This window comes from Astyanax mexicanus, chromosome 12 (genome assembly GCF_023375975.1).
Source record: "Astyanax mexicanus isolate ESR-SI-001 chromosome 12, AstMex3_surface, whole genome shotgun sequence".
Lineage (NCBI taxonomy): Eukaryota > Metazoa > Chordata > Actinopteri > Characiformes > Acestrorhamphidae > Astyanax > Astyanax mexicanus.
The window spans coordinates 41,911,633-41,938,843 of NC_064419.1; the positions used below are offsets into that span (position 1 = coordinate 41,911,633).

Genomic DNA, 27,211 nt, shown 5'->3' on the forward strand with positions numbered 1-27,211 from the left:
CACAGGTGCACACAAGCATACAACGTGTATACGGCTTACAATTAAAAAATGACAGTTATGGCTGAAATACTTCTGAAAAAAATTAAGAGTGCCAACATTTTTGGCCATGACTGTATATTTTCTACAAGATTGTGGGTACCACTCTTCAGATATTTATTTGTTTGTTTGTTAATTACCACAAAGTAAAGATATGAATGGGTCAGTGTTACACCAAAGTATAGCACACTCTCTGCCTTATTATACAGGTGCATCTCAAAAAAATTAGAATATCATTTAAAATGTTACTTTAGGTACCACTTTAAAATAAGGCTACCTTTATAAAGGGTTTATAAATGGTTTACAATTAGTTTATTAATGGTTGCTAATTAGGTTGTAAATGCCTTAAAAATCATTAATAATCAGTTATAACACATACGTAGAAAGGGCAACAATATAGATGGCTGTGGATTCACTATTTGGCAAACAACAGGTCATTGTTGCCCTTTCTACGTATGTGTTATAACTGATTATTAATTATTTTTAAGGCATTTACAACCTAATTAGTAACCATTAATAAACTAATTGTAAACCATGTATGAACCCTTTATAAAGGTAGTCTTATTTTAAAGTGGTACCTTACTTTATTTCAGTAATTTAGTTCAAAATGTGAAACTCATATATTATGATCTATTTTAAATGTTTCTTTATTTTATTGATGATTAGTGAAAGCCCAAAAATCAGTGTCTCAAAAAATTAGAGTATTATATAAGACCAATTGGTACTCTTAGCAGTGTGGGCATTGTGCCAAATCCAAGTCCTGCTGGAAAATGAAATCCACATCTCCATAAAAAAGAAACATCTGTGACCAAGGTGATCTCTAAAGGACATCAAAGATGAACATTTAAGCAAAAGAAGAGTGGCAAAAACCCAAACAGCACATCCTAAAGCACGTAGCACACTAACTAACCTCATACACCTTGTCTAGTGTCTGTAGAAAAGTACTGCCAATTTTCTGGTGCAGAAAAGCGTGAACCTATTATCAACATGCCTGTCCATTTATTGTTTTTGCAGGGTGGGGTGATGACTGATATCAGAAGAAAAGGGCTTTCTGGCTTCCATTGTGTGAGAATGTGCTACAGGTTCTTTATAATGACTTTGAACGAAGTGACACGCCCCTTCTCTGTGATTGGCTGTCGCGGCTGTACTGGTTGTAGTATTAAAAAGTGCATCCTGACCCTGCACTACATGAGGTGTGCTTCTTTGTATGATACCTGAGCTGTGTGTGAAGATGACGATGAAACTGTATTACTGGGATATTCGAGGGGTAAGTTATGAAATGACAGATTAATGACGGCATTTGTAGCAGCCATTGTTTTTCTTTTAGTTATTTAAAAGGTGTAGAAATTAAACATTTGTTAGAGCACTGAATGAGCAGCAGCACCAAGACACACCTGAAGAAAGGTAAGAATGAATTCGAGGCCGTTCTTATTGTTTGTTTGGGCAGAAATACAGCAAAATAAAAGAGATTTCATTGTCTTTAGCTGGTTTCTGTTGCTCAGACTTGCAGATACAGCTCTGGAAAAAATGAAGAGACCACTTCAGTTTCTGAATCAGTTTCTATGATTTTGCTATTTATAGCTGTATGTTCGAGTAAAATGAACATTGTTGTTTTATTCTATAAACTACGGACAACATTTCTCCCAAATTCCAAATAAAAAATATTGTCATTTAGAGCATTTATTTGCAGAAAATGAGAAATGGATGAAATAACAAAAAAAAGACAAAAAAGATGCAGAGCTTTCAGACCTCAAATAATGCAAAGAAAACAAGTTCATATTCATAAAGTTTTAAGAGTTCAGAAATCAATATTTGGTGGAATAACCCTGTTTTTAATCACAGTTTTCATGCATCTTGGCATTTTCTCCTCCACCAGTCTTGCACACTGCTTTTGGATAACTTTATTCTAATCACTCCTGGTGTAAAAATTCAAGCAGTTCAGCTTGGTTTGATGGCTTGTGATCATCCATGTTCCTCTTGATTATATTCCAGACGTTTTCAATTTGATAAAATCAAAGAAACTCATCATTTTTAGTGGTTTTAATTTAAGTGCCAGCTGGTCGTGGTGGTTGGCGTGCCAGCTTTCCACAACGTGCTGTCTGATCAGTTTGATAACAAGTTTAGCAGGTTTTAAGGTTTAATCTCCTGTTTTTGGATGTTAATGCAAATTTAGATTATTTAAGTCATTCACAACTAAATAAGCAAACCTCTCTGCACAGTCCAGTAACAAGTTTGGCAGGTTTGGATGTTTGCTTAGCTTAAGCTGGCTTCTGTTGCCCAGGCTTGCAGGTACAGTCTAGCAAGTGAGGTGTGACCAACATGGGCAGATAACAGACTCTATACAGTGCATTCCACAGTCCTCTGTACAAAAAGAAAAATAAAGTTCATAACCTTCATGAAGTTTTAAGAGTTCAGAAATTAGTATTTGGTGGAATAACCCTGTTTTTAATCACAGTTTTATGAATCTTGGCATGTTCTCCTCCACCAGTCTTACACACTGCTTTTGGATAACTTTATGCTATTCACTCCTGGTGCAAAAATTCAAGCGGTTCAGCTTGGTTTGATGGCTTGTGATCATCCATCTTCCTCTTGATTATATTCCAAGAGGCTTTTAATTAGGTAAAATCAAAGAAATTCGTCATTTTTACATGGTCTTTTATTTCTTTTCCAGAGCTCTATGTGTAAATGCACGTAAACAGCTTGTCTAGTCCCTGAAGTATTGCCAATAGAATAGGACTCTCTGTAGTACATGACATGAACCATGGGGCACCATGCCTAATTCCAGGCATGGCCTAGAGGAGTATAAAGCAGTGGAGCAGTGGAACTGTATATACAGTATAGTGCATGATGATTAGTTTTAAGCAGAGGGAAGTGAGAGGGGTTCTTGTTTAAGAGGACGATGGCCTGTGGAAAAGAAGCTGTGGAGATCTGTGGTGGTTTATGGGACATTCCAGGATTTTGGTACATTTCAGGGGTGGTCACTTCTGAAAATTTGATCTTCAATTTGGTCATTAATAGACCTTCAAAAAGTTTGATTCGTCAAGCTCAGGTATCAAAGCAGTTTTTTTTATTAGATGCTTAAGTTGGTATGCAATATATTTGGTAACTTACAGTAACAGGGTTGCGAGTAACAGGGTTGCAAATCTAAGTTATTGTTTACCCCAGGAACAGATGCTAACTGTACAATTTAGCTATGTACACAAGATCAAGGACAAACATGGTTATATAAGTATATAAAGAAAAATTTGACTCTACTCATTATTAGTCTTACAATATGAGTAACAGGGTTGAGTTCACTGAGTGACACACACAACTTGGACAAACATATTTGGGAAAAAAAAAACTGAAAATTGTAAGAGCACTTACTCTTGGTCTTGCCATGTGGGCAGAAAATGTCCTTGTGATGTAACTTCCTTTGTGCCAGTAGACAAATATTTTTAACTCTTTCTCTGCCAGGTAAAATTCCTTATGGTAACAGGGCTGCGCGCATGTTGTGGGACACAACTTAATAGCATAAAAACTGTAACATGCAATACAATGTTACAAATGACCAAAGATGTTGTTTTCATAAGTAAAGGAGATGCATATCAACAATATACAAGGGGAAGTCATTTATTTAGAGCTTATTTTAATTGTTAAATTTGCCAAAGGAGACATTTTTTGAGGTGGTCCAAAGGTATTCGGACTTTTGAATAATATCTAAGGAGCTTATTTTTCCACCAAATTTTACAGTTTGTCATTGTACGTTGTTCACAAAAAAATAGTCATTTAGATATTTTGGATATGTACATTTGAAATATAAGTGGTGGGACAGGAAATGTACTAAAATCCTGAAATGCCCCTTATGTCTTATGAAATACTTTGAAACAGTTTTTCTACACGGTGGTTAAAGAGTTGAACCTTCTTGTCATGTGTTGAACAGGCCGCCCAGCACATCCGCCTGCTGCTGGAATACACCGGCGCCAAATATGAGAATAAATTCTACTCCTGTGGAGAAGGTAATATCAATCAGATATATTACATAATGTTAATGCAGTACTTCAGTATTGAAGAAGTCTTATAAAGATATAAAATAATATAAAGTAATAAATAATAGAGAAAATAGATTAAACAATCCTGTACCTAATTATATAGTAAGGATAGGTTCACACAGCAGGTGAAAGTGGCCTAGATCAGATTTTCTGACCAAATCCGATATTTAGAAATATCAGTAAATATATTTGTACAGCTCTGTTTCCTCCTTTTTCTGTCACTGAAGTCCTCAAATCACCACTGCTGTTCATTTTCTACTGAACTCATAGTCTTTTTTCCTTGTCTTTGACTTAAAAGTTCCACAGATTCCAAAATGGCTGTTCGTACAGAGTTGTATTGCTTCATATGGGTTCTGTAATGGATTTCAGTACCACATAGGCCACATTCACAAAGCAGGTAAAAGTGGCAGAAATCTGATCAATTGCATCATTTGTGACATAGATGTGTCTGACTATTAATTTTGATTTGTTTCACTTCAATCTGTGGTATCTAAATACGATACATATCCAATTTGTGGCAATATAACTCTGTCTGAACTACCAGACCGACTTTTACTTTAAAGAGGGAAAAAAGATGGGAAATGGACAGCTGCAGTGATTTGAGGACTTCAGTAGCGGAAAAAAAACGAGGAAACAGAGCTCATAAAATTGTACTGATGAATCTGTTTCAACAATATTACGGTCGAAGACTCCCGTCGTAGCATTTCAGTGTTCCTAATAAATTGGCCAATTCATTTCAATTCATTCATAAGCGCAGCTGCAATCAGAACCAGGGGCATGCAGACATAGACATCAGGTGGTGCTAAAGCACCACCAACTCTGCCCTTTATCAACCAAAGTGCCCTTTTGAAACTTTGTAAAAAAAAAAAATAAACACTAACACTAGATGCGCTGCAGCAGCAGTTCAGTTCAGCGAGTCTTCAGCACAGCAGCACCGCAACAGATAGGCTTCTTCTCCCCCGTGTCCCACCAGCCAAGTAACATACACATCAAGTAAAATCCTACCGTTTGCCCTCTAAGCACAACATGAAATCATTTTGTTGTGCAGTAAAATGTCTCATACAGCACCAAACTACTAAGTATCTTTAGCCGACTGGTCACCAGATAAACTAGCTGCTCTAGCCCAAATCAATGACAGATAACGTTTTTTTATAATGAAGTGTTCCACGTGCGCTAAAAAGTGTCCTTTTACCCCCCTGAGCACTTGCCACGCCACTGATCAGGACACACTCATAGGTCTTGAGATTCTGGCTGGGATTAACCTTTTCAGACACTGCATCCATTGCAATTTACCCGGTGTGTTTTCTTCTTTCTCTGTGTATTCTTTCACTTCATACAGATTGAGACCTATTATTCATCAGAATAGATATTTATTAGCTAATCAAACAGCAGATTAGCCCCTCCCACTGCATTGGAAAACTAAAAATCTGCACACTGAAGCAAAGCACGGACTCATCCCAGCTAATTTGGCAGAGCAAACACCTTTTCCCATTATGTTATGAGGGTTTTTTACTGACTAGAAAAAAAAAAAAATATATATATATATATATATATATATATATATATATATATATATATATATATATATATATATATATATATATATATTACTGCTGTACGGATAATCAGGAGTGGGAGTTCAGGTTTCATTCATTTCAGATTATTAAACATTGACCTTTTTTATTGAAATATTCACATAATTCTGACAAATTAATGTGTGTAGAAATAAACAAATAAAATGTGTGTAGAATAAAAAGTTAAGCTATATAAATTTAAAAAGTTGTTAAACAAATGACTCCACTGCTAAAATCTGTTTTTTAATTCTAATATTTTTTCACCACTAGAACAGAAGTCAGGTCTGAAAGGGTTAAAGTGAAACTTAATGTGAAGCGTTGCTCTGCCACGCTCTGTTCAGACAAATGGCAGATATGGGTCACATTAAAAAGATTGTGTAAACAGCCTAAATAGCATAACACAAATGACACCACTGTATGAAAGCAGCGTCTGAGAGCCTTTTAAAGGCAGTGGAGGAAGCACTTTTACTCCCTCTTGTGGAAAGACCCAGTGTCTAATCAGACCACCTATAAATATTTGCATGAGACATACCTGCAGCAATCAGACACTTCTATCTGGTTTCATTATTGTTTTGTAAGTAAGTGTATATTATAAGTTACAATTCAACATTATATGTGTAAGATTGCAATTCATTATTTTAATGCAGAAATAATACAGTTTATTGACATTTGAAACTGTAATGGAGATGTCTTTTATTGTGGCTATTTAGTGCATTAAAAAATAACTGTAGGAAACATGTAGGATTTGGACCAATTTATAACAGCATTTAAATGTACTTAAATTCATAGTCATTCAGTGATAAATGTGTGTATTTTTTGTGTATTTTCATCTGCAGCACCTGATTACGACAGAAGCAGCTGGTTTAATGACAAGGCCAAACTGAAAATGGATTTTACTAATGTAAGTGATGATGTGAACTACTGTGTTGTGCTGAATTTGTGCTGTTTTATCACAAGATAAAGACTTTTTTTTCTCTTAGTTGCCATATCTTGAGGACGGGGACAGGAAGATCCCTCAGAGTAATGCTATAATGAGATACATTGCCCGCAAGTACAACCTCTGTGAGTGCTCCCATTATCATTAATTCAAGGTCCTCATAAGGGGACAGTAGTTTATTTTAACATAGGCTCAGACGGACACAATTATTCCAATGGGTTGGGAACAAAAATACCTGGCCCATGTTTCAGTTTGGACTGGCAGGCTATTTATTCAGCTGTATATGAGCTGTACATGAGCTGTACACCCACAACACCAGGAGGGTGAAGACTAGCACATGCCTCCTCCGATACATGTTAAGTCAGCCACTCGGAGGAAAGAGCAGCGACTTGGTTTCGATACATCAACTCACAGACGCCTTGTGCTGATCCACATCACCCTAGGAGTGATGAGGGAAAAGACCACCATCTAGTGTACCCACCCAGAGAGAGCCAATTGTGCTCTCTCTGGGCTCTGGCAGCTGATGGCAAGCTGCATGACCGGGATTCGAACCAGCAATCTCCTTATTATGGTGGCAAATGAGTGTAACGTTGTCCTGTAACCACTAGATGGTACAGACAGTGTCTCCATATGAGGCTCAAAGGTAAGGAGTATTCAAAATTGTACAGTCTTACTATGGAGAGATGTTTGAACTTGACGAACTAAAAGTTATTACTAGCTGATGTAAGCAGAGCTTGCTCTAAATCCTGTAAATGTGTCTAATTCCACATTCCTTCACCTGCTGCTAGGTGGAGAAACAGAAGATGAGAAGGTCAGAGTGGACATCCTGGAGAATCAGGCCATGGACTTCCGCAATGGATTTATCAGGCTCTGCTATATGGCATATGTGAGTGTCAGCTGGTTTGTTAATGTTATTAACTTGTTCTTGTTAACTGTACCAACAGATATACAAATATATATTGAACATATATCTTCAACCAGGACAACAAGTCAGCGTACCTGGAGGCACTGCCAGGAGTTCTTAAGCAGTTTTCAGACTTCCTGGGGGGAAGGAAGTGGTTTGCTGGTGACAAGGTAAACATGAAATCAGCCGAAACAGAAATCGGCTACATGTCATTTAATTTCACTCATTTTAAATTTCAATAAAAAAAATAGAGTGTTTTTTATTTGTGTAATTTGGCCGTACAGACAAAAACTAAGACAATCAAAACTATCACTTTTATTGAACACAGATGGAATGAAGTATTCCATCCTTGCAATGAGCAAACATACACAGTAGTGAACATGTTTAAGTAATCAAGTAAACAGCTTACTCTGATGTCATAGATTAGAGTACAGTCTTAAAATCGTTAAAAATACTGTATATATAAGCAGGTGAAATATTCATAAATGTAGTCTAAATATTGAATATTCCTAATTTGGAGATTAGTAAAGTATTTAATATGAATTAATAACTTACTTTACCACTCTTGTACTTGTTTTAAGTCATTTAATCTACTTAAAGTGTTTTATTGTATTTGCAGATAATTTTGCTTAATTCAGGAAATAAATAAAGTGTCACACCTAGCCGCCTTTCCACTGTCCTGAGATCAGCCTCTCCAGATTACTGAGACAGACTCCGACCTCACTCAGCTGTTTCTCATTTGCTAATTCAAGGCTCTGATACTGAACTAATAAACTTCAACTGGCTGTTCAGCAGCCTGGTGGCCTGGGGGAAGAACCTGTTTTGGAACCAGTTTATAATCCAATCATATACCAATGTAAGCCATGTGTATACTCACAGACTATGTTTTTATGTTTGTGCTCATCTCTGTTGATGCAGATAACATTTGTGGACTTCACCATGTACGAACTGTTGGATCAGCACCGCATGTTTGAACCCAAATGCCTGGATAACTTCAAGAACCTCAGAGATTTCCTGGACCGATTTGAGGTTTGGATCACATGCTTTATCCTGTGATTCTACAAAATACTGTTTCTATCTTTTCTAAACAGTCAGTGTTTCATCTGCTCTCTTCAGAACACAAGATGTTTTTCACAAGCAATGAACTGAAAGAATTGTTGTGTTTCTTCACACTTCAGGCACTGGAGAAGATCTCGGCTTACATGAAGTCCAGCAGGTTTATGAAAACGCCTGTGAACAACAAGATGGCAAAGTGGGGAAACAAGAAGTAGTAAATAATATGACCATTTCTTTGCTATTAGGGGCCATTCTAGTGCTGTTAGCCCAGTATGTGACAAATTCTAACCAAAGGGTGTTGAACAACACTATAATAAAGTGCCTTAAAAAGGCTAAAATTCCTTGAAGCCACAGTGCAGATCTAATCAACAGTTATTGCTGCACAAAGCGGTCACACCAGATACTGAAAGCAAAGGTCTAAATGCTACTTTTGCCACTCAAAATTTTGTAATATTGTATCATTTTACTCAATAAATTAATGACCAAGTCAGTTTTTTTGTTTAACTTGTTTTATTTGGTTAATTTGATCTACTTTTACCAGAATTCTGATTAAGTTTTAAGTCAAATTTACGCAGAAATATAGAAAATTCTGAAAAATAAATGAACAAATTTTAACCAGTGCCTAGTTCACTATGCTTATTGAAATATATTTACATACAGAAAACACCCAATTTAGACCATAACTTTTAGGTTGTCACAGAGCCTCATTATATTTGGCAGATAAAGATTTTTAAACACAGACATCCCACTTTTCCAACAACTTATGGGGAGTTTCACATATGTTAATTTGTAGCTTCCCATTCCTATACCTTGAATTAACTCTGATGTCAGACATCAATATTGTTTCAATGCATTATGGGATGGAAATATCGATGTTGATTAAAGTCTGAAGTCTTGTAAACATGATAGATAATCAAAAAGAATTGAAGAATTAAAACTCAGTCAGTTTTTAGGGACCATAGGCACAGTATTCTGATAAAATCTTTATTCACTACTGCTGTCACTTATTTGGTATACTTTTATTAGTGTTTAAAAATTTATAAAATGTTATTGCTGCGGCAATATAATGCTGTGGCAATATTGTTGTAATTTAACTTTTTAAATTGACTTTAACCCTTTTAGACCCTGCATCCACTATAATGGACATCATTTATTTTCTTTATTTTAAAATAACCCTATTTGAGAGCTGTTGTCCACCAATAAAATAGTAACTTGGCCCCGGCCACTGCACTAAAAAACAGTAATACTGGAGGGAGCCATTGAGGAGAAGTAACAGCTATTTTTTTTACTAATTTAATGTGATTTAGAACACTTTTTAAATATATATTTATATTCTTTTTAAAAATACTTATTTATATTTTTACTTTTAGGGATAATAAAAATGTAAATATGAATGACACAAAAGCTTCAGATACAATGGAAATATATACACACACATATATATATATATATATATATATATATATATATATATATATATATATATATATATATATATTAAATATTTTAGTTAGTAGATTGGATTTATGTGTAATATTGATTGTATAGTAGAGTAAACTTGACTTGACTTGAGTATTAGAGTCTTCTTTTCTGTGCAATAAAGACAAAAAAAAGCATTTTTTTTCCCACCAGTGGAAATAATTCAGATCTGAAAGGGGTAAATAATAAAAAAAAAAAACACATTAAAACTAAGGTATAAGGTCTAAATTTTCCACCCTCTCTTTAGAGAGTGGGTTTATATAACAGATAATAAAAGGGGCTTTTGTTTTCCATGCTGGGTGAATGTGAATGTGCGGCGTGTATAAACGCTTACGTAATGACGCCGGGCGCAGGAACACGCCCCTCTCTGTGATTGGCTGCGGCGGCTGTGCTGTGCAGACTGTGCTGCGTGGTGTGAGCAGTGTGCGCTGAGCTGCATCAGATTCAGGATCAGGATGAAGCTGCATTACTGGGATATTCGCGGGGTGAGAAGTTTTTTTTTACAGTAATTCAGACTGTGTTTCTTTCTGCAGGTCTTTAGGAGGGTATTAATGTGGAGGCTGAGAGTGAGCAGCTGTTACAGAGCACAGAGACAGACACAGAGAAAGAGAGAGGGGTGTGGGGGGGGGACCTCCAGCCTGTTCCTAATGTTTTGCCTGTGCAGTATTATATATCTGGGGCTGTGTTTTGTGCCGGAGAGGCTCTGAGATCCAGTGCAGACTGCAGTAAGGAGATCTGGACCAGTTCAGAAACTGGTTTAGCTGCAGCTGCAGCTGCACTGAAACAGTGGGTGGGTGGGCTCGACCTCACTGAACCTCAACTTCAGACAATGAACTCCTTTACCCAGAGCTCAGAGTTTATGCTCAGCTTGTATTGTTTTTTTTTACCAAACACTTTTTATGTTAATATTAAGGATTCACAATTATATCAGAAGTATCTGTGTAGTGGACGATAATTGCTTTTTTGGTATTTGCTGTTAATGGCTTTTAAAAAATATATTAAAATCTTTTTTAGAATAATATTTAGAATATCGGTATCAGCTGATAATTGCTTTTTTTAAGAAAATTATTTTTGGAATTATATCGGTATTGGCTGTTAATTGCTTTTTTTTAATAAAAAAAAAGTAATATAATTTATAATATTGGTATTGGCTGTTAAATACTTTTTTAGAAAATATATTTTAATTATATCAACATTGGCTGTTAATTGCTTTTTTAAAATGATTTTTTAATAATATATATATTTTTAGAATAATATTTAGAGTTTCGTATCAGTCGATTTTATCATTTTTAGAATTATTTTGGAACAATATTTTAGAACAATATTTGCCGTTAATGGCTTTTTAAACTAAATTAAAAGATTTTTGAATAGTATTTAGAATAATGGTATTGGCTGTTAAAAAAAAATAGAAGAATATGTCGAATTTTGTATCAGCCAATACGTTTTTTGTAATAATTTTTAAAATTATATTAGTATTGGCTGTCAATTTTTGAATATAATTTATAATATTGGTTTTGACGGTTCATTGTTTTTTTTATATATTTTCTTAGAATTATATTTAGAATATCAGTATCATCCAATAATAGCTTTTTTTTATCATTTTTAGAATTATATTGGTATTGGCTGTTAATTACTTTTTTAGAAAATATATTTTTAATTATATCAGTATTGGCTGTTAATTGCTTTTTTTAAATTATTTTTTTATAATATTTTATATATATTTTTAGAGTAATATTTAGAATTCCGTATCAGTCGAAATTGTTTTTTAAATCATTTTTAGAATTATTTTGGAACAATATTTTAGAACAATATTGGCTGTTAATAGCTTTTTAAACTAAATTAAAAGATTTTTTAATAGTATTTAGAATATTGGTGTTGGCTGTTTCAAAAAAAATAGAAGGATATGTAGAATTTTGTATCAGCCAATATGTTTTTTTGTAATAATTTTTTAAATTATATTAGTATTGGCTGTCAATTTTTGAATATAATTTATAATATTGGTGTTGACTGTTCATTGTTTTTTATGTTTTTTCTTAGAATTATATTTAGAATATCAGTATCATCCAGTAACAGCTTTTTTTTTTTATCATTTTTAGAATTATATCGCTATTGGCTGTTTACCTTTTTTTTTGGGCTAAAACGTATTTTTTACATTTTATTTAGAATAATATTGTTTTCAGCCAATAATAGCTTTTTAAAAATAATGTTTAAAAAAAAAACAGCCGATACCAGTATAATACCAATATCGTTGTGCGTCTTCATTATTAACATAAAAGGCAAGTTCAGATTTGGCACATGTTTTAAACCAATACTAGCTGTTTTAAATGAATAAATACATGCAATATATTTGCAAAATTTTCATTTTGTTGTTTCCATTCAAAAAATGTGAGACAAATAACATTTGATGCCAATACGTTTGTGCATCAGCATCAGCAGATATATATTCATGTGTAATATCAGATGTCAGCAACTTATTATTCCCACAATGCATCTCTAGTTAATATCAATACAACATATCAGATTTATTCATGCTTACAGTGCCAGAGAGACACTGAGACCCCGAGGCAGAGTGCAGAAAGGAGCTGGACCAGTTTAGACCTTGGCTTAGCTTCAGCTGCAGCTGCACTGAACCAGTGGGAGTGTCTGGGCTCAACTCAACTCAACTCAACTCAACTGAACTTGAGATAATGATTCTGTTGCCCAAGGTTGTTAACCAGATTCTTGTTAACTTAGTCAGTTTGTTTCATGCAGATGCCATGTATAGTAATATTAAAACTTTATATTGACTATTTATTCAATCAGGTTTAAGTGAAAACACTTCTTACATTTTTATATTAAATTATTAACTAAATGACTCCTATTGCACACATTGTTGCTCTTCTTCACCACCTGATTTATACAGTCATCATGAAATCTTATTAGATAATGTTTAGTTACTTTGCGCTTACATCACAGCATATCTAATATTTTCTTTATATACACATATGTACACACACTTTATATACATACACACAATAACACACAATTTCATGTCTGTCCCAATGTTCTGGTCAACTCTGTTACATTTAATATAATATAATAATACAAAATCTGCAAACAGTTTTTTATGAAAATGTTTTCCATGCACTCAGTGATGTCACTTCCTGTGCCAGGAAACAGAAGGCAGTGAGATTTGACTGTGTTTGTGTTTGAAATGCAAGAGATGCCTTGCTGCCCTACATTATCTCACTTAGAAGGCAGTGTAGTGATAAAAGTCTCCAAATCAAAAAAGGGAACGTATACATCCTAACACTGCTGAGGAATCTGCAGCTCTCTGCAATATATGAGTGTAATTACAGCGTTTTAGAAAACTGGTTTAAATGATAGTGATAGGGACACGGTGCTACCCATGCAAAGAAATCAATATTTCCTCATGTATTTCAAATTCTCATGTATTTAAGATGTATGTTTCAAGTGATTTTACTGTATCATTTTGAAATAACGGGATACCAAACTTAGGAAAAATCTATATTTAATTGTTCATAAAACAGATTTGGTCACTTGTGTGCTGTCCTCCACATTCCCACAGCAGATATTCAGCCTGACTTTAATTCTTATTATTTGTCTAAGCCCAAAAGAGGCTAGATTTCTCTTTTTTTTGTATAAAGTAAAGTGATTCTGGTCTTTTCAAAAACTTTTTGTAAAAAAAAACAGTGTAGCTAATAGTGCTGTTAGTTTTTAACACTGTTAATGTTGCACATATTAAAAAAATATTAAAAAATCATAAGTGTTTGTTAAATGTGTATATAATTATGTGTTCAACATTTTCATTGCATCGCTATAATGTTTGATTTACTGTTCTTTATTAAGTTAAAGTAATGCTGGTCTTTATAAATTGTGCTGATTTTGTCAGGTTGTGGTGCTAGTGAAAACAATGCAAAATATTTAAAGTTTTCTAAACTAAACCAACACAAATAATTATTTAATCCACCACATTTTATTGTATCATTGTAAAGTTTCATTTACTGTTGTTTATAAGTATATTAGTCTGGCCCTCTAGAAGATTAAGTCAGATTAAGTCACAATAAGTCGACGAGCGAGCATTAACCAAAAGGTAAGATAGGGGAACAAATTGCTAAATTAATTCTGTGGAAATTTAGAATTCAGCTGTTTCATCCGTTTCCACTAAATTACATAATAAACTACCTGTGCAGAGAGAGAAAAAGAGAATTTCTGTTGGCCTATTCATCAAGAAAATTTGACACAGTGTAATAGAACTTGTATTGTCACTGTAGCAAAACCTCAACTATGATGAATGTGAACATGTTGAGACAGTGCTCTCCTCCTCCTCTTTCCCCTGAAATTACTCTGTCTGTTGGTTAAACCGTTCTCCTGTCATGTGTTGAACAGCTGGCCCAGCCCATCCGCCTGCTGCTGGAATACACCGGCGCCAAATATGAGGATAAATTCTACTCCTGCGGAGAAGGTAATATCAATCAGATATCTCACACTGATCATTTAGCCCTTTAGAGATGTCCTTCATGTGTATATATGGAGACAGATGTCAAATATACAGCTTTGGAAAAAAAATGAGACCAAATTGAAAACCTCTGGAATATAATCAAGAGGAAGATGGATGATCACAAGCCATCAAACCAAACTGAACTGCTTGAATTTTTGCACCAGGAGTAAAGGCCTAAAGTTATCCAAAAGCAATATGTAAGACTGGTGGAAGAGAACATGCTGTGATGAAAAAAAAAAAACAGGATTATTACACCAAATATTGTGACTGAAAGCTCTGCACCTTTTATGTTATTTCAGCCGTTTCTTATTTTCTGCAAATAAATGCTCTAAATTACAATATTTTTATTTGGAATTTGGGAGAAATGTTGTCTGTAGTTTATGGAATAAAACAACAATGTTTATTTTATTCAAACATTTACCTATAAATAGCAAAATCAAAGAAGCTGATTCAGAAACTGAAGTAGTCTCTTATTTTTTCCAGAGCTGTATATAAAATGTATATTCAATGCATTTCCTTTCTTTTTTTAAGATTTTTTACATTGTAAAATTAATACTGAATACTGTATTAAAGCTATACAGGAACACAGGCAGAATTACTCTATAAACAAAAAGGGGTAAATAAACCACTTTAGATTCTTCTAAGTACCACATATAGCTTTTATAACAGATTTGCACACTCTTGGTATTGTGTTTTTGTGACCTGTTAATGTAAGTAAGAGGTTACATATGTATGTATTGTTATCTCCCATAATTTATACAGACTCATGCAGTGGGCTTACTTTTTCCCATTTTTTCTGCAGCACCTGATTACGACAAAAGCTGCTGGTTTAATGAAAAACCTAAACTCAAAATGGATTTTCCTAACGTAAGTTATAATATGAACTGGATTAAAACAGTGCTGTTTTAACGCATAAAGAATGAACTGACTGATTTTTTTTTTCTCTCAGTTGCCGTATCTTGAGGACGGAGACAGGAAGATTTCTCAGAGTAATGCTATAATGAGATACATCGGCCGCAAACACAACCTCTGTAAGTACTCTTATTGTCATTTATTCATTCAGATTCATAGATTTACAGCTGAGTCCTCTTTTACAGCCCTAGTAGTTACAGACATTTGAACATTAGTGAAATCACATGTTGCTCTAACCCCTGGCTTCTTTCACATTTCTTTGAGTAATTCACCAAATATTTGGCAACCGAAAATATAATATACCATTATATTAATTTATACAAAACAATGAATAGTCAACTTTAAAGAGCCACTTAACATACCATTGCTGCTTATTTTTTTATAAACATTTCCTAACCTTTAAAAATCGCTTTTATTGTGGTATTTCCACCTCTGCTGCTGCAGCTCAGCCAATCAGCTCTTCCTCCTGCCCTTCCTCTAAACCCATACATCACTTTTTAGCCTTTAGCCTTTTTCAAATTTAAGCTAAGGGTGGAGTCAGAAAAAATAAGAGAGGTTAGTGTCCTTTTTATCATATAAGCAGTTTTCTCTAAAGTAAGGACTTTTTGAGCAGCAGCTACGGCAGACCTGTACGTTACCAAAGACTGACTGTGTAAATTCCAAATCGCTTCATGAGACTTATGTAGCACTGCTGTGGTAAATTTATAAATAAAATCGTCCTGCACATTTTTGATTACAATAGCACTTCTGAGGTATGTAGTTAGCGACATGAATCTCTAGAACAGCACTGCTGAAATAATTTTTTTATTAGAATAGCACTACTGAGGTAAATTTAATCACTAAAACGACACTACTAAAGTAAATGTGTGACAAAAATTGCTGTTCTAAAGTAGATTTAAAACTAAAATTAAACTGCTGAGGTACATTCATGATTAGAATAGCAGTGCTGAAAAACATTCTTCTACTGAGGACTACTGAGTTAAATGTATTGTATATGTTTAATGATTTTTTAAAAATTGATTAACCTATAAAATGTATTTAATAGTAAAAAAATATGGCCTTTATGTGTTTCATTTAGTTTATTTTGACACTCTAATTTTAATATCTGCTGCTAGGTGGAGAGACAGAAGATGAGAAGGTCAGAGTGGACATCCTGGAGAATCAGGCCATGGACTTTCGCAATGGATTCGTCATGCTCTGCTATTTGAACTATGTAAGTGTCTATTAGGGCAGGGCAACATGGTACAAATATTATATTATGATATTTATTTTACAGATTAAAATGCAGGTGCAGATACAGGTGCATCTAAAAATAGAAAAATAGAATATAATTGAAAAGTTATTTTATTTTAGTAATTCAGTTCAAAATCTAAAAAATATTATATAGATGTATTACACACAGAGTGATCTATTTTAAGCTTTTATTTCTTTATTGATTGTGGACTTGATAATAAAACACAGTGGATCAACACCAGCAGATGTCATTGATGTCTCTCTAAACCATCTCTGATTGGTGGAAACTTCACACTAGACCTCAAGCAGCTTGGACTGTGTGTCTCTCTACTCTTTTTCCAGACTCCTTCCTGCTTCCTTGGTTATCAAATAAAAATGTAAATTTAACTGATGGTTTGGAGAGACAGGTCATCTGCTGGTGTTTTATTATGAAGTCTAAAGTCAGTGCAGTTTTGTTTTCCCACAAAATCTTACAGCACTTCATGCTTCCCTCTGCTGATGACTTTTATTGAGATGCGGATTTCATTTTTCAGCAGGACTTGGCACACTGCCCACACTGCCAAAAGAACCAATTGATCTTATATTGGTTCTTTTGGCAGTGTGGGCAGTGTGCCAAGTCCTGCTGAAAAATGAAATCCGCATCACACTGCCAAAAGAACCAATTGATCTTATATAATATTCTAATATTAATACTTTTACACATGCACCTGTAAAGGTATGTTGTAAAGTGCAATAACAACATTTATCACAATAGAATGAAATATACTATATATTTCCCACCTTCATTCACAGTGGTTTTGGTGATATTATTGACTTTATGTTCTTATTATATGTATTTTTTTAAACAATAAATGTCACTGTATGTTTATCATTTAGCAAGAAAAAAAGGCAGGATACCTGGAGGCTCTGCCTGGAGTTCTTAAGCAGTTTTCAGACTTCCTGGGGGACAGGAAATGGTTCGCAGGCGACAAGGTAACAAAATGTTATAAGATAAAAGAAAAGTGTCATTAACCTTTTAGCCCAAACTGTGTAATAAACAGTTTCATATGCCCTAGATTACAACCCAGTGGGATTCCACAGTATACAGCTCTGGAAAAAATTAAAAGACCACTTCAGTTTCTGAATCAGTTTCTCTGATTTTGCTATTTATAGGTATATGTTTGAGTAAAATGAACATTGTTGTTTTATTCTATAAACTATAATCTATAGACAGCATTTCTCCCAAATTACAAATAAAAATATTGTAATTTAGAGCATTTATTTGCAAAAAACTGAGAAATGGCTAAAATAACAAAAAAGATGCAGAGCTTTCAGACCTCAAAGAAAACAAGTTCATATTCATAACGTTTTAAGAGTTCATAAATCAATATTTGGTGGAATAACCTGTTCATTTAATCACAGTTTTCATGCATAGTGGTATGTTCTCCTCCGCCAGTATTACACACTGCTTTTGGATAACTTTATGCCATGCACTCCTGGTGCAAAAATCCAAGCAGTTCAGTTTTGGTTTGATGGCTTGTGATCATCCATCTTCCTTTTGATTATAATCAAGAGGTTTTCAATTTGGTAAAATCAAAGAAACTCATCATTTTTAAGTGGTCTCTCATTTTTTTCCAGAGCTGTATGCTAGATTAAACTGTAAGCAAAATATTGACTGTAGTTTCGGCATTAGAAATATTAACAGAATAATAATCCTAGGATTAAGGGGGATTTCCAGCAGTGTTTCAGGTAAAAATCTATCATTTATATATTTGTGCTCATCTTTGTCAATGTAGATAACATTTGTGGACTTCATCATGTATGAATTGTTGGATCAGCACCGCATGTTTGAACCCAAATGCCTGGATAACTTCAAGAATCTCCAAGATCTGTTGGACCGATTTGAGGTTTGGATCACATGCTTTATTCTGTGATTAAAATTTTATTTGCTGTTTTTGTCTCTCTTAACCATTGTCAATATCATCATAATCAATCTCATTGATTAAAAACATTCGTTAAATTTGCCTTTTTGGTGTTACTCACACAGTTAACACTTAGTTCTCTATTCGCAGAAATGGATGACATAATAAAAAATTTATTGTTGAGTAATCAAACAACAACGAAAATTTTAAAATAATCTAAAATAGTCATTAGATGTTAGTTAGCCCTGCTCTTTAAACATTCAGTGGTTTATCTGTCTGTTCTCTACAGAAATTCTGACATTTCACATTACATTTATTTACTTTTCAGGCACTTGAGAAGATCACAGCCTACATGAAGTCCAGCAGGTTTATGAAGACGCCTGTGAACAACAAGATGGCAAAGTGGGGAAACAAGAAGGAGTAAATAAAGTGACCCTTTGTTTGCTTTTAGAGACAATTCTAGTGCTGTTAGGCTAGTGTCTGAGTGTTACACACTGCTGTGAAGTGCCTTATAATCATAGCTGTGAAAGAACAGAGCAGTTTATAGTGATCAAACTACATTCCAGTATTGATCTTTACATTATTATGTTTTTTGTTTTGTTTTAAAGGTACTTAAAAAATCAATATGATGCTAAAACACATAGCATAGCATATGTTTAGATGAACATTGTGAAAGGATTTCATTTGTGTCTTAAAGTTGCTGATGAGCATTAGTTGTGTTTGGGCTTGTTAGTTTAGTATTGTTACAGATTAGAATTACATACAGAAAAGCAATAGGCTCTGTCCTCCTCTTGTCTTGCAATAAAAGCTTAAACATTTCTTTGCTGTTTTATTTAGTGTTGTTTCGTCTCTGTTCAGAATGATTTAAGGAAGGTGGTAAGAACTGAACTTTGAAAGAAAGAGGCCTGAAAGACGATCCTTATTTAAAATATTGCACAATACTGTAGTCTCTATGTTGTGAAATATCACACATTTTGAAACTGCATGTTTTGCAGCTTTTGGGTGCATTCTTTATCAAATTTTGATTCATACATACTGCTGCATTTACTGTAGCAGAGGGATCAGAGGTTAGAAATTCAGTTTACCCTGTTTTTTGCAAAATAAGGTGCACTTAAAATCCTTTCATTTTCCAAAACATCGACAGTGCACCTTATATAAGAATTATACTAGTCAGGTTGTAAGGAGCAGTAAAGCCACTCTGCTGAAGTACAGCGTCATAAAGGACTTCGAGTGAAGTTTCTCTAGCACCAAGGTTGGAGCAGTATAAGCATTAGCCGCTAACTGCAGCGCTAGCTCTTTTCGATGTTCAGAGGTGAGTATATCAGCCTGTAGTCTGTGTTTTCCGTGTTAAAACAAACTATGTGGGACAATAGTTGATAGCCCCCTGGCATACTGGAACATTAAGGGTACCTCAGTGTAGCACTGTCAGGTGGCATTTACTAGCGCTAGCGCTGCTAACCATGGGCTGCGCTGCTGCTAACTGCGCTGTAGAAAATATTGGAAATCTAAGCTTACTGTAAATAAATTAAAGCGCTTTACTCTCCAAAATAAACAGTTTTCAAAATGTACCTTATAATCTGATATGCCTTATGTATGAAAATAGACCAGAAAATAGATTTATTTATTTATTAATTGATTGTGTGTCTTATAAAGGGTTCCTACAGGTCCTTAAAAAGTCTTAAAATGTCTTAAATTGTCTTAAACTTGCTGTAAATTTGCTGTAGATATTACATTTTCAAACAGTGCGTTTAATGCCGGTGGGAAAGCACATGCTAACTTTTGTGATGAGTTAGCTAACGTTACCAGAAAGAGGACTAAGGTTAACGGAGAGCTAGCTAACATAAGCAGCAAGTTAGGTACGTAACTGGGGAAGAGAACTAAGGTTAGCAGAGAGCTACCTAATATAACACTAGCAGTGAGTTAGCTATGTAACTGGGGAAAGAGCTAAGTTTAGCAGAGAGGTAGCTAACATAATAACATTAGCAGCGAGTTAGCTACATAACCGGGGAAAGAATTAATGTTAGCGGCGAGCTAGCTAACATACTTACATTAGCAGCAAATTATACAGCTACATAACCGGGGAGAGAACTAAGGTTAGTGAAGAGATAGGTAACATGCTAACATAATAACATTAGCAGCGAGTTAGCTACCTAACCGGGGAGTGAACTAAGGTTAGCAGAGAGCTAGCTAACATACTAGCATTAGCAGCGAATAATCTAGCTACATTACTGGGAAGAGAACTAAGGTTAGCGGAGAGCTAGCTCACATGCTATCATAATAACATTAGCAGCGAGTTAGCTACGTAACCGGGGAGAGAACTGTTGTAGAAAAGAAAATGAAAGGTGGGTTAACCCCCACCTCTCGTCCGGGGTACAACTCCCCTACGTGTTCGTTTGATAGAGAGAGTCAGACAGGTGGAGTGAAGTTGAAAGCAAACCAAGTATTTATTACAAAGTACTGAATATTCAGGAGAACCCACACATGAAAGACCGTCTAACAGCCGTCCCAGTATAAGTTCTGACCCCCCTCTGATCTGACTCCATGTTTATACCCCAAATGACGTGAAACCTGCTGATGAGGCGTTGCTAAAATCATCTCATGTTAGCATGCGTAATTTCACGTGTTAGTGTTCAAGTTTCACAGGTCTGACCGGACCACTAGTGTTTGGCCTTGATTGTGTCCAGCCGGACAGTGTGGTATTGTTTTAAGAATTGACTGGGTCCAGTCAGACAGTGTGATATCGTTCCAGTAATTAGACAGTGCCGCCATCCCTATGTGCGTGCGTTCTCCCGCTTTGGTAGGTGAAGGACTTTGCACGCACAGAGAGAAAGGCCACACTGTTCGTCCTGAAGCCTCCTTTGTATCAATTTAGTTCGTACAGAGTGCACTAGCTGATGATTGATGGCCGTTAGTCAGAGACATGCAGTAAACGAAATGCTTCAAGCATGAGCTACACAAGTCTCACAATAAATCTCATATGTTATATGTTAATGTGTTAGTGGCGCGTGGTTAGACCGCCATACAATAGACCCTATGTGTTAGTAAACGCCTTATGTATCGTGTGGGTTAATTTGTCACAATAGAGTCTGTGTTAGTCACATGCCTGATCAAACAATGTTTTACTATATATGTAAAGAATATATTGTGATTATTGGTTAATCTTCTATATAAATGCGTGTAAAATACACTGTGAGTAAAAATGATCAAATACAATGTGAGTATTGGTTATGCATATAGAATACAAGGTTTCACACAATGATTATGTAATTATAGATACTAAGATAAGTAATCATAATTGAAAGATATTTGTCAATACACTCAAGGTAAAATAAACAGTTACTCTTCAGAACTAAGGTAAGCGGAGAGCTAGCTAACATAGTAACATTAGAGGCGAGTTACCTACGTTACCGGGGAGAGTACTAAGGTTAGGGGCAAGCTAGCTAACTTTAGCAGTAAGCTAGATAACATAGTAACGTTAGCGGCGAGTTTGCTACGTTAAGTTTGATTTCCAATACAACTAATTACCAGGAATATATTGTAGAAATATTTTTTTAACGCCTACAGTGGACAGAGTAGCGCAGTAGGTGGTAATGATAGAGATCGGCAGCTTCTGGCTAGAATTGATCATGCAAAACAACAGGTTACATGGGCACAACCTTATTTATATATTTATTTATTCGTTTTTACATTAGCCTAAGCCAGATGAACTAAGGTGAGGATCAGTTTACCGCTTTACTGCTATCCCATGACTGTTAAACATACACTAGGTAATAAAAAACAAAAAACACATCATCAGTTAAAGCTCTAATCAGTTTATTTCACATTTCTGGATTAATTATGTAGGTTATTGCAGATGGACTTGATTGGATAATGAAACCTATAAATATGTAGCTATAAATACTGAACAGAACATGAGGAATGTCTTTAATCACATAAGCCCAAATTTAAGTCTTTAGTGTTTCTTTTTTAATGCATATCATCATAAAATAATGTAGATCTATACTGTTATACTTAAATATGATTTAGTTCTGTGAAACTATGATAATAAATAGAATTAAGTAAAATACAGATTAAAATTGGTGTAGCATCATATATATGAAAATCTGAATCTGAAAACATTTACTTCATTTAAGCACTGATCTCATAATGACGTCATTTGTGTAAATTTTTCATTTGGCAATTTGATAAAAAAAAAATTAGATTATAATACTAGCGCTTTGGATAATGTAATGACTGCAGTTTTCTTCCGTGAAATCACGTCCTTCTTTCCTCAAGTCACAAAATATTTAACGGCTTCCGTACTGGTTATACTCCGCCTCACTGGCAAGCTGCAAAAGACAAACACACACACACACACAAAAAAAAACAATGTTAAACTTCATTTGGAACAGTGTGTAGATGTGCATGCATACATTCTACAGATATTCTTTATTATTTTTATTGGAAATACTTAATAACCCCTCTCATAAAATACAGAAACATCCTTTATTTGGCAACTAAATATTTGGCAACACACACAACCACAACAATAATTCTAAACATAATGATCAATAATGATAGATTTCCTATCTGGTTGTGCTTTTGTCAGAAGACGTCAATGCATGGGGCTTTGCTTATTTCATTATACTATTGTAGTTTGATTGATTGTTTAAGATGATGAGTTTTTAAAGTCGAATGAATGATCATTTATATAATATTCAGTAGTATTAGCAAATATAAATATTATATTTGTTAATTTAAAGAAAAAAAATCATACTAACTGATAAATAGATACGTTTGTTAAGAAAAAATGTTTACTATTAATATATCTTCTAGACTAGCATGTAGAGATTTCTGTGCATTTTGACACTTACATAAAGCTTTAATCAAAATGGAAATAATTCAATATTATTATTTTTAAAGACTTTTTCCAGCAATCATTACTAATTATAGCCTTACACTATTAAAAAATAAAGCTGTTCCAGTTTTTTCTCATATAGTGATTCCACAGATAAAAACACTTTCTTATTTTCTAAATCAGATTTCCTAGAAGATGCCTGCACTGCACATCAACAGTAGTAAAAGTACTTCTTTTAATTAGCGTTTCATTGAAACAGCTGTACAAACAGTACTGTTCAACTTCTATCTGTGGATATGCAAAATACTATATAATGCTAACGTAGGTTAGTGCTGGCGCAATGGAAATCCCAACCCTAATTCACAGCCTTGAAACTCTCAAAGTGAGTGACGTGCAATTTTACAACAGGGTGTAAAAAAAAGGTCAAAAGATCAGACTCCACAGATTCTGGAAAGGTTTGAACCGTATTTCTGCACTGTATTATTGATAAGATATTAATAGAATTATTAAAAAGGTTGTCGAGTTCATGGACACAAAGCTTAATAAATGTTTTTGTATTCATATAGCCCTATCAATGCAGTATCAATCCCTTAGTAAAAGATTAACTTACTAACAACAAGCTTGAGATTATAATTATTAATAGTTATTAGGGTTAGTCAGGGTTGCTTTTATCAGCTGTTATGTTTTGACAATATGGCTGCGTCCCAATTGCATATTACACACAATAATACTTTGAGGATTATACTATGTAGTAGTCTTAATAATGCAGGTTTGTCGGATTAGTATACAAAATATTAATGAAATAACTTTTTTATACTAACTGGAAGTAATGAATCGTTGCTATGCGGTTCCATTAGTATCGATATCTACCATTGCTTTTCTAAAATCAATTCAGATGTAATTAGCTCCTACCTTTCTGTTTCTTATTGAATTGTGGGATAGTACTGTCAATCATAACAACACTCAAACACGTTAACTGTGAGAACATTTACCAGCCTGATTCTGTAAGTAGCTCATACACGAGTACACCCCAAGCGGGAGAATGAACTGATAAATCTTGCTCGCTCTCTCTCTCTCTCTCTCTCTCTCTCTCTCTCTCTCACACATTCACACATGCTGACTTTCTGATGTTATATATGTGAGGTACGGTATAGTTAGTTCTGCACTGATGTGGTAAAATTTGTATGTGTATGTGTATCTAGTGCTGAATGTCCATTTCTTACTTTATATCTGAGTTGATAAGTTTGATGAAAATGAGTAAAACCTATTGGCTATTTTAAGCAGCAATATTACAAATATTTTACACTTAAGGCTGCTAGATTGAGGACAGTTGGTTGTTTCACAGTAACTGAACATTGTTTTAAATCGGTTCTTTGGTGAGTTTTATTACAAAACACCTTTTTGAATCCTGCATCTCATAAATAACCCAAAGTATGAAAAAAAAACTAAAACTAATACTAGAATTAATAAAACTAGCAAACCCCAACTGAACTAACTGAATTGGAGAAGAAAAGGTGAAAACGAAATAAAATTGAACTATAATAAAAAATTCTATCTATTATAACCTTGCGTCATACTCCAGAACTAGTTAATATTAGTAATTAGTACACAAATGGCATGCACCGTATGCGTTTGTGTGTGTGTGTTAGTTACATACTGCCATGGCTGATTTGACGGCCTGCAGCTGGAAGAAAACTCTGCCTCCTTCTTCTGGGCACACAGCTCGCATATCATCACGCTTCATCCCCAAAAGCAGCGCTCCGTTCATCATGCCCAGGTTACGCACCGTCCTGCAACCCATCCAGCACACACAAACACAAAGACACTTATATATCTGTGCTGACATATATAAATCATAAACAAACAAATCACTTTCAATTGTGTTATTTATTATAGTCCTAGAATATCTCTATAAATGTAGATAACATTTGTGGACTTCATGATGTTTAAACCCAAAAATGCCTGGAGAACTTCAAGAACTTCAAAGATCTGCTAGAATGATTCAAGTTGGGTTTTTTTTGATCACATGCTTTATCCTGTGATTTAAAAATGGAGACTGTGCCCCAAGTAGTTAGGACTCATCACACTGTGGAAGGGTGAAAGGATAGCATGTGCTTCCGTGGAACATGACACACACTCCCACATATTTTTAAACTGCTGCAAACTTGACATTTCATCATGTCAGCTAGCAGATGTTTGTGCTGGCTAGAATCAGCAGTCTAGCTGGAGCAATCAAGGCATTTTTTGAGTCAATGTTTCTCAACTAGGTACTTTGCTCTACATCTACACTGAAAAAGAGACAAAATTTACATGTAGGGTCCTATTGTCTTGATGCTCAGAACTTACACCCTGTCAACGGTCTATTTTATTGCTTTATCCATCAAAATAGCATTTATAAGAGTTTATAAAAACATATCTATACTGATGGGCCTGGTGGTCTGGCGTGATTCTATCTTGGCAGCGGAAAACACAGGTGCTATACTGACTGATTAAAACCCTGACAGCAGTCAACAGTCAGCCACCCAATTCTATCTTAGCCATGCAGGGGTGACATGCGCACTGTGCTGCAGAGCTCAAACCCGACTTTCAACTCAACAACAAACAGAATAAAGAATAAAATAACATTGCTGTTTCCTTAAATAAGCTGCTGGTGCACTTTTACAGCGCAAACGCGCAGGTCAGTATCCACTGCTGAGATGCACAAAACGCGCCAAAGTCAGAGCTCACCTGCCTCTTACAGGGAAGGACAAGTGGCACACTGATTGGTGTATTTCACGTTATGCCCAAAACACACCCATGATTAATTAAGATAATTAATACATGCTTTTTGTGTTTCGAGCCACACAAAGTGTATTTTTTGCGCTCTCAAGATACCAATGGCACACCAACAAGCCACTAATTTAGCAGTGCCATGCATAAGGGACCTTAATATCCATATTCAGTATATTTGTGCTAGATACTTGTGCAGTGCAAACACATATACACTAATTAGGTAGACGGTTGGACAGATAGACAAACAATTGAAACAATAGAATCAAGCACAGTTGAGAACTTTGCTATCTGTTAACTTTGCCAGCTGCATAAGAAGAAGACTCCAAGTGTCCACATGCCAAACATGTATTACTCAGTTTAGCAGTCTGCTTCAGCTGCTCCAGTCAACTGTAGCTTCTAATCCACCCTGGATGATTTGGAAACACTGCTCACTGCTGTACCCAGACAGTCCTCTGATCATACCAGAGTACTGTGTTCTAACTATGCCTCACCAGTCTTTTTCTAAACTGGATTTATTATAACTGGAACGTCCCCACTCATCAGATTTCCTGTAAGGAGGTTTGGCATTGTCTAATCCAGCCTGAGTTCAGAATTCAAGATGGCTACATTGCACATCAACAGAAGTAAAAGCAGTTGTGTAATACAGTTTATTAACACTTCTATCTATTAGTGTTCCATTAAATCAGGTATACACACAGTACTGTCCTTCAATCTTCTATCATGGTGTTTTGATGTGCAAAATACTATAGAATGCTATCATGGGTAAGTGCTGGCAAAATGAAAATCTCAACCCTAATTCATAGCTCTGAAACTCTCTTTACAATAGAGTGTAATTAAAATGCCAGACTCTACAGAATTTGGAAATGTTTGAACCATATTTCTGCACTGTATTATTGATAAGATATTAATAGAAATATTAAGAAGGCTTGTACGTTCATGGACACAAAGCTTAATAAATGGTATTGAATTCGTATAGCTGGATTTATTTAACTCAAATTAAAAACCACTAGTTTAAATGATCTGAACTGAGTTGAACCC

General features: G+C 34.8%; 3 protein-coding genes across 7 annotated transcripts in view; 2 read left to right on the forward strand and 1 right to left on the reverse strand.

Moving 5' to 3' along the window:
* The first annotated feature begins 1,193 nt into the window (after positions 1-1,193).
* Positions 1,194-9,028, forward strand: LOC103025412 (glutathione S-transferase Mu 4). Its single transcript, XM_022679334.2, has 8 exons — positions 1,194-1,303; positions 3,959-4,034; positions 6,478-6,542; positions 6,622-6,703; positions 7,367-7,464; positions 7,560-7,652; positions 8,401-8,511; positions 8,661-9,028. Exons 1-8 carry the CDS (start codon positions 1,244-1,246, stop codon positions 8,751-8,753), a joined length of 678 nt encoding a protein of 225 aa, XP_022535055.1. The 5' UTR covers positions 1,194-1,243; the 3' UTR covers positions 8,754-9,028.
* A 1,346-nt stretch (positions 9,029-10,374) lies between these two features.
* LOC103025109 (glutathione S-transferase Mu 3) lies at positions 10,375-25,412 on the forward strand. 2 transcript variants are annotated; one of them, XM_049485481.1, is made up of 8 exons: positions 10,375-10,502; positions 14,407-14,482; positions 15,321-15,385; positions 15,468-15,549; positions 16,546-16,643; positions 17,540-17,635; positions 18,439-18,549; positions 18,893-19,383. In XM_049485481.1, the coding sequence occupies exons 1-8, from the start codon at positions 10,473-10,475 to the stop codon at positions 18,986-18,988; spliced, it is 654 nt and encodes a 217-aa protein (XP_049341438.1). In that variant the 5' UTR covers positions 10,375-10,472; the 3' UTR covers positions 18,989-19,383. The 2 variants fall into 2 exon arrangements, with proteins under 2 accessions (XP_049341438.1, XP_049341439.1); XM_049485482.1 differs by lacking the exons at positions 18,439-18,549; positions 18,893-19,383 and adding an exon at positions 25,323-25,412 and having other exon boundaries at positions 10,380-10,502.
* Positions 22,361-27,211, reverse strand: part of eps8l3b (EPS8-like 3b) — a 30,005-nt gene continuing 25,154 nt past the window's right edge. For all 4 annotated transcript variants that reach the window (XM_022679337.2, XM_022679339.2, XM_022679336.2 and 1 more), the window contains exons 19-20: positions 25,059-25,191; positions 22,361-22,892 (exon numbers count right to left, since the gene is read on the reverse strand). In XM_022679337.2, the coding sequence (XP_022535058.2) occupies positions 22,851-22,892; positions 25,059-25,191 (175 nt within the window). In that variant the 3' untranslated portion in view covers positions 22,361-22,850. The remainder of the gene's footprint in view (positions 22,893-25,058; positions 25,192-27,211) is intronic.

What these genes read in the sequence shown, in the direction of transcription:
- LOC103025109 (XM_049485481.1), top strand. Translation starts at nt 10,473, where the DNA reads ATGAAGCTGCATTACTGGGATATTCGCGGG. An exon ending in ATTACTGGGATATTCGCGGG is followed by an intron (nt 10,503 to 14,406) that starts GTGAGAAGTTTT and finishes TGTGTTGAACAG; the next exon opens with CTGGCCCAGCCCATCCGCCT. An exon ending in TGCTCTGCTATTTGAACTAT is followed by an intron (nt 16,644 to 17,539) that starts GTAAGTGTCTAT and finishes TTTATCATTTAG; the next exon opens with CAAGAAAAAAAGGCAGGATA.
- LOC103025412 (XM_022679334.2), top strand. Translation starts at nt 1,244, where the DNA reads ATGATACCTGAGCTGTGTGTGAAGATGACGATGAAACTGTATTACTGG. An exon ending in ATTCTACTCCTGTGGAGAAG is followed by an intron (nt 4,035 to 6,477) that starts GTAATATCAATC and finishes TTTCATCTGCAG; the next exon opens with CACCTGATTACGACAGAAGC. An exon ending in GGCTCTGCTATATGGCATAT is followed by an intron (nt 7,465 to 7,559) that starts GTGAGTGTCAGC and finishes ATCTTCAACCAG; the next exon opens with GACAACAAGTCAGCGTACCT.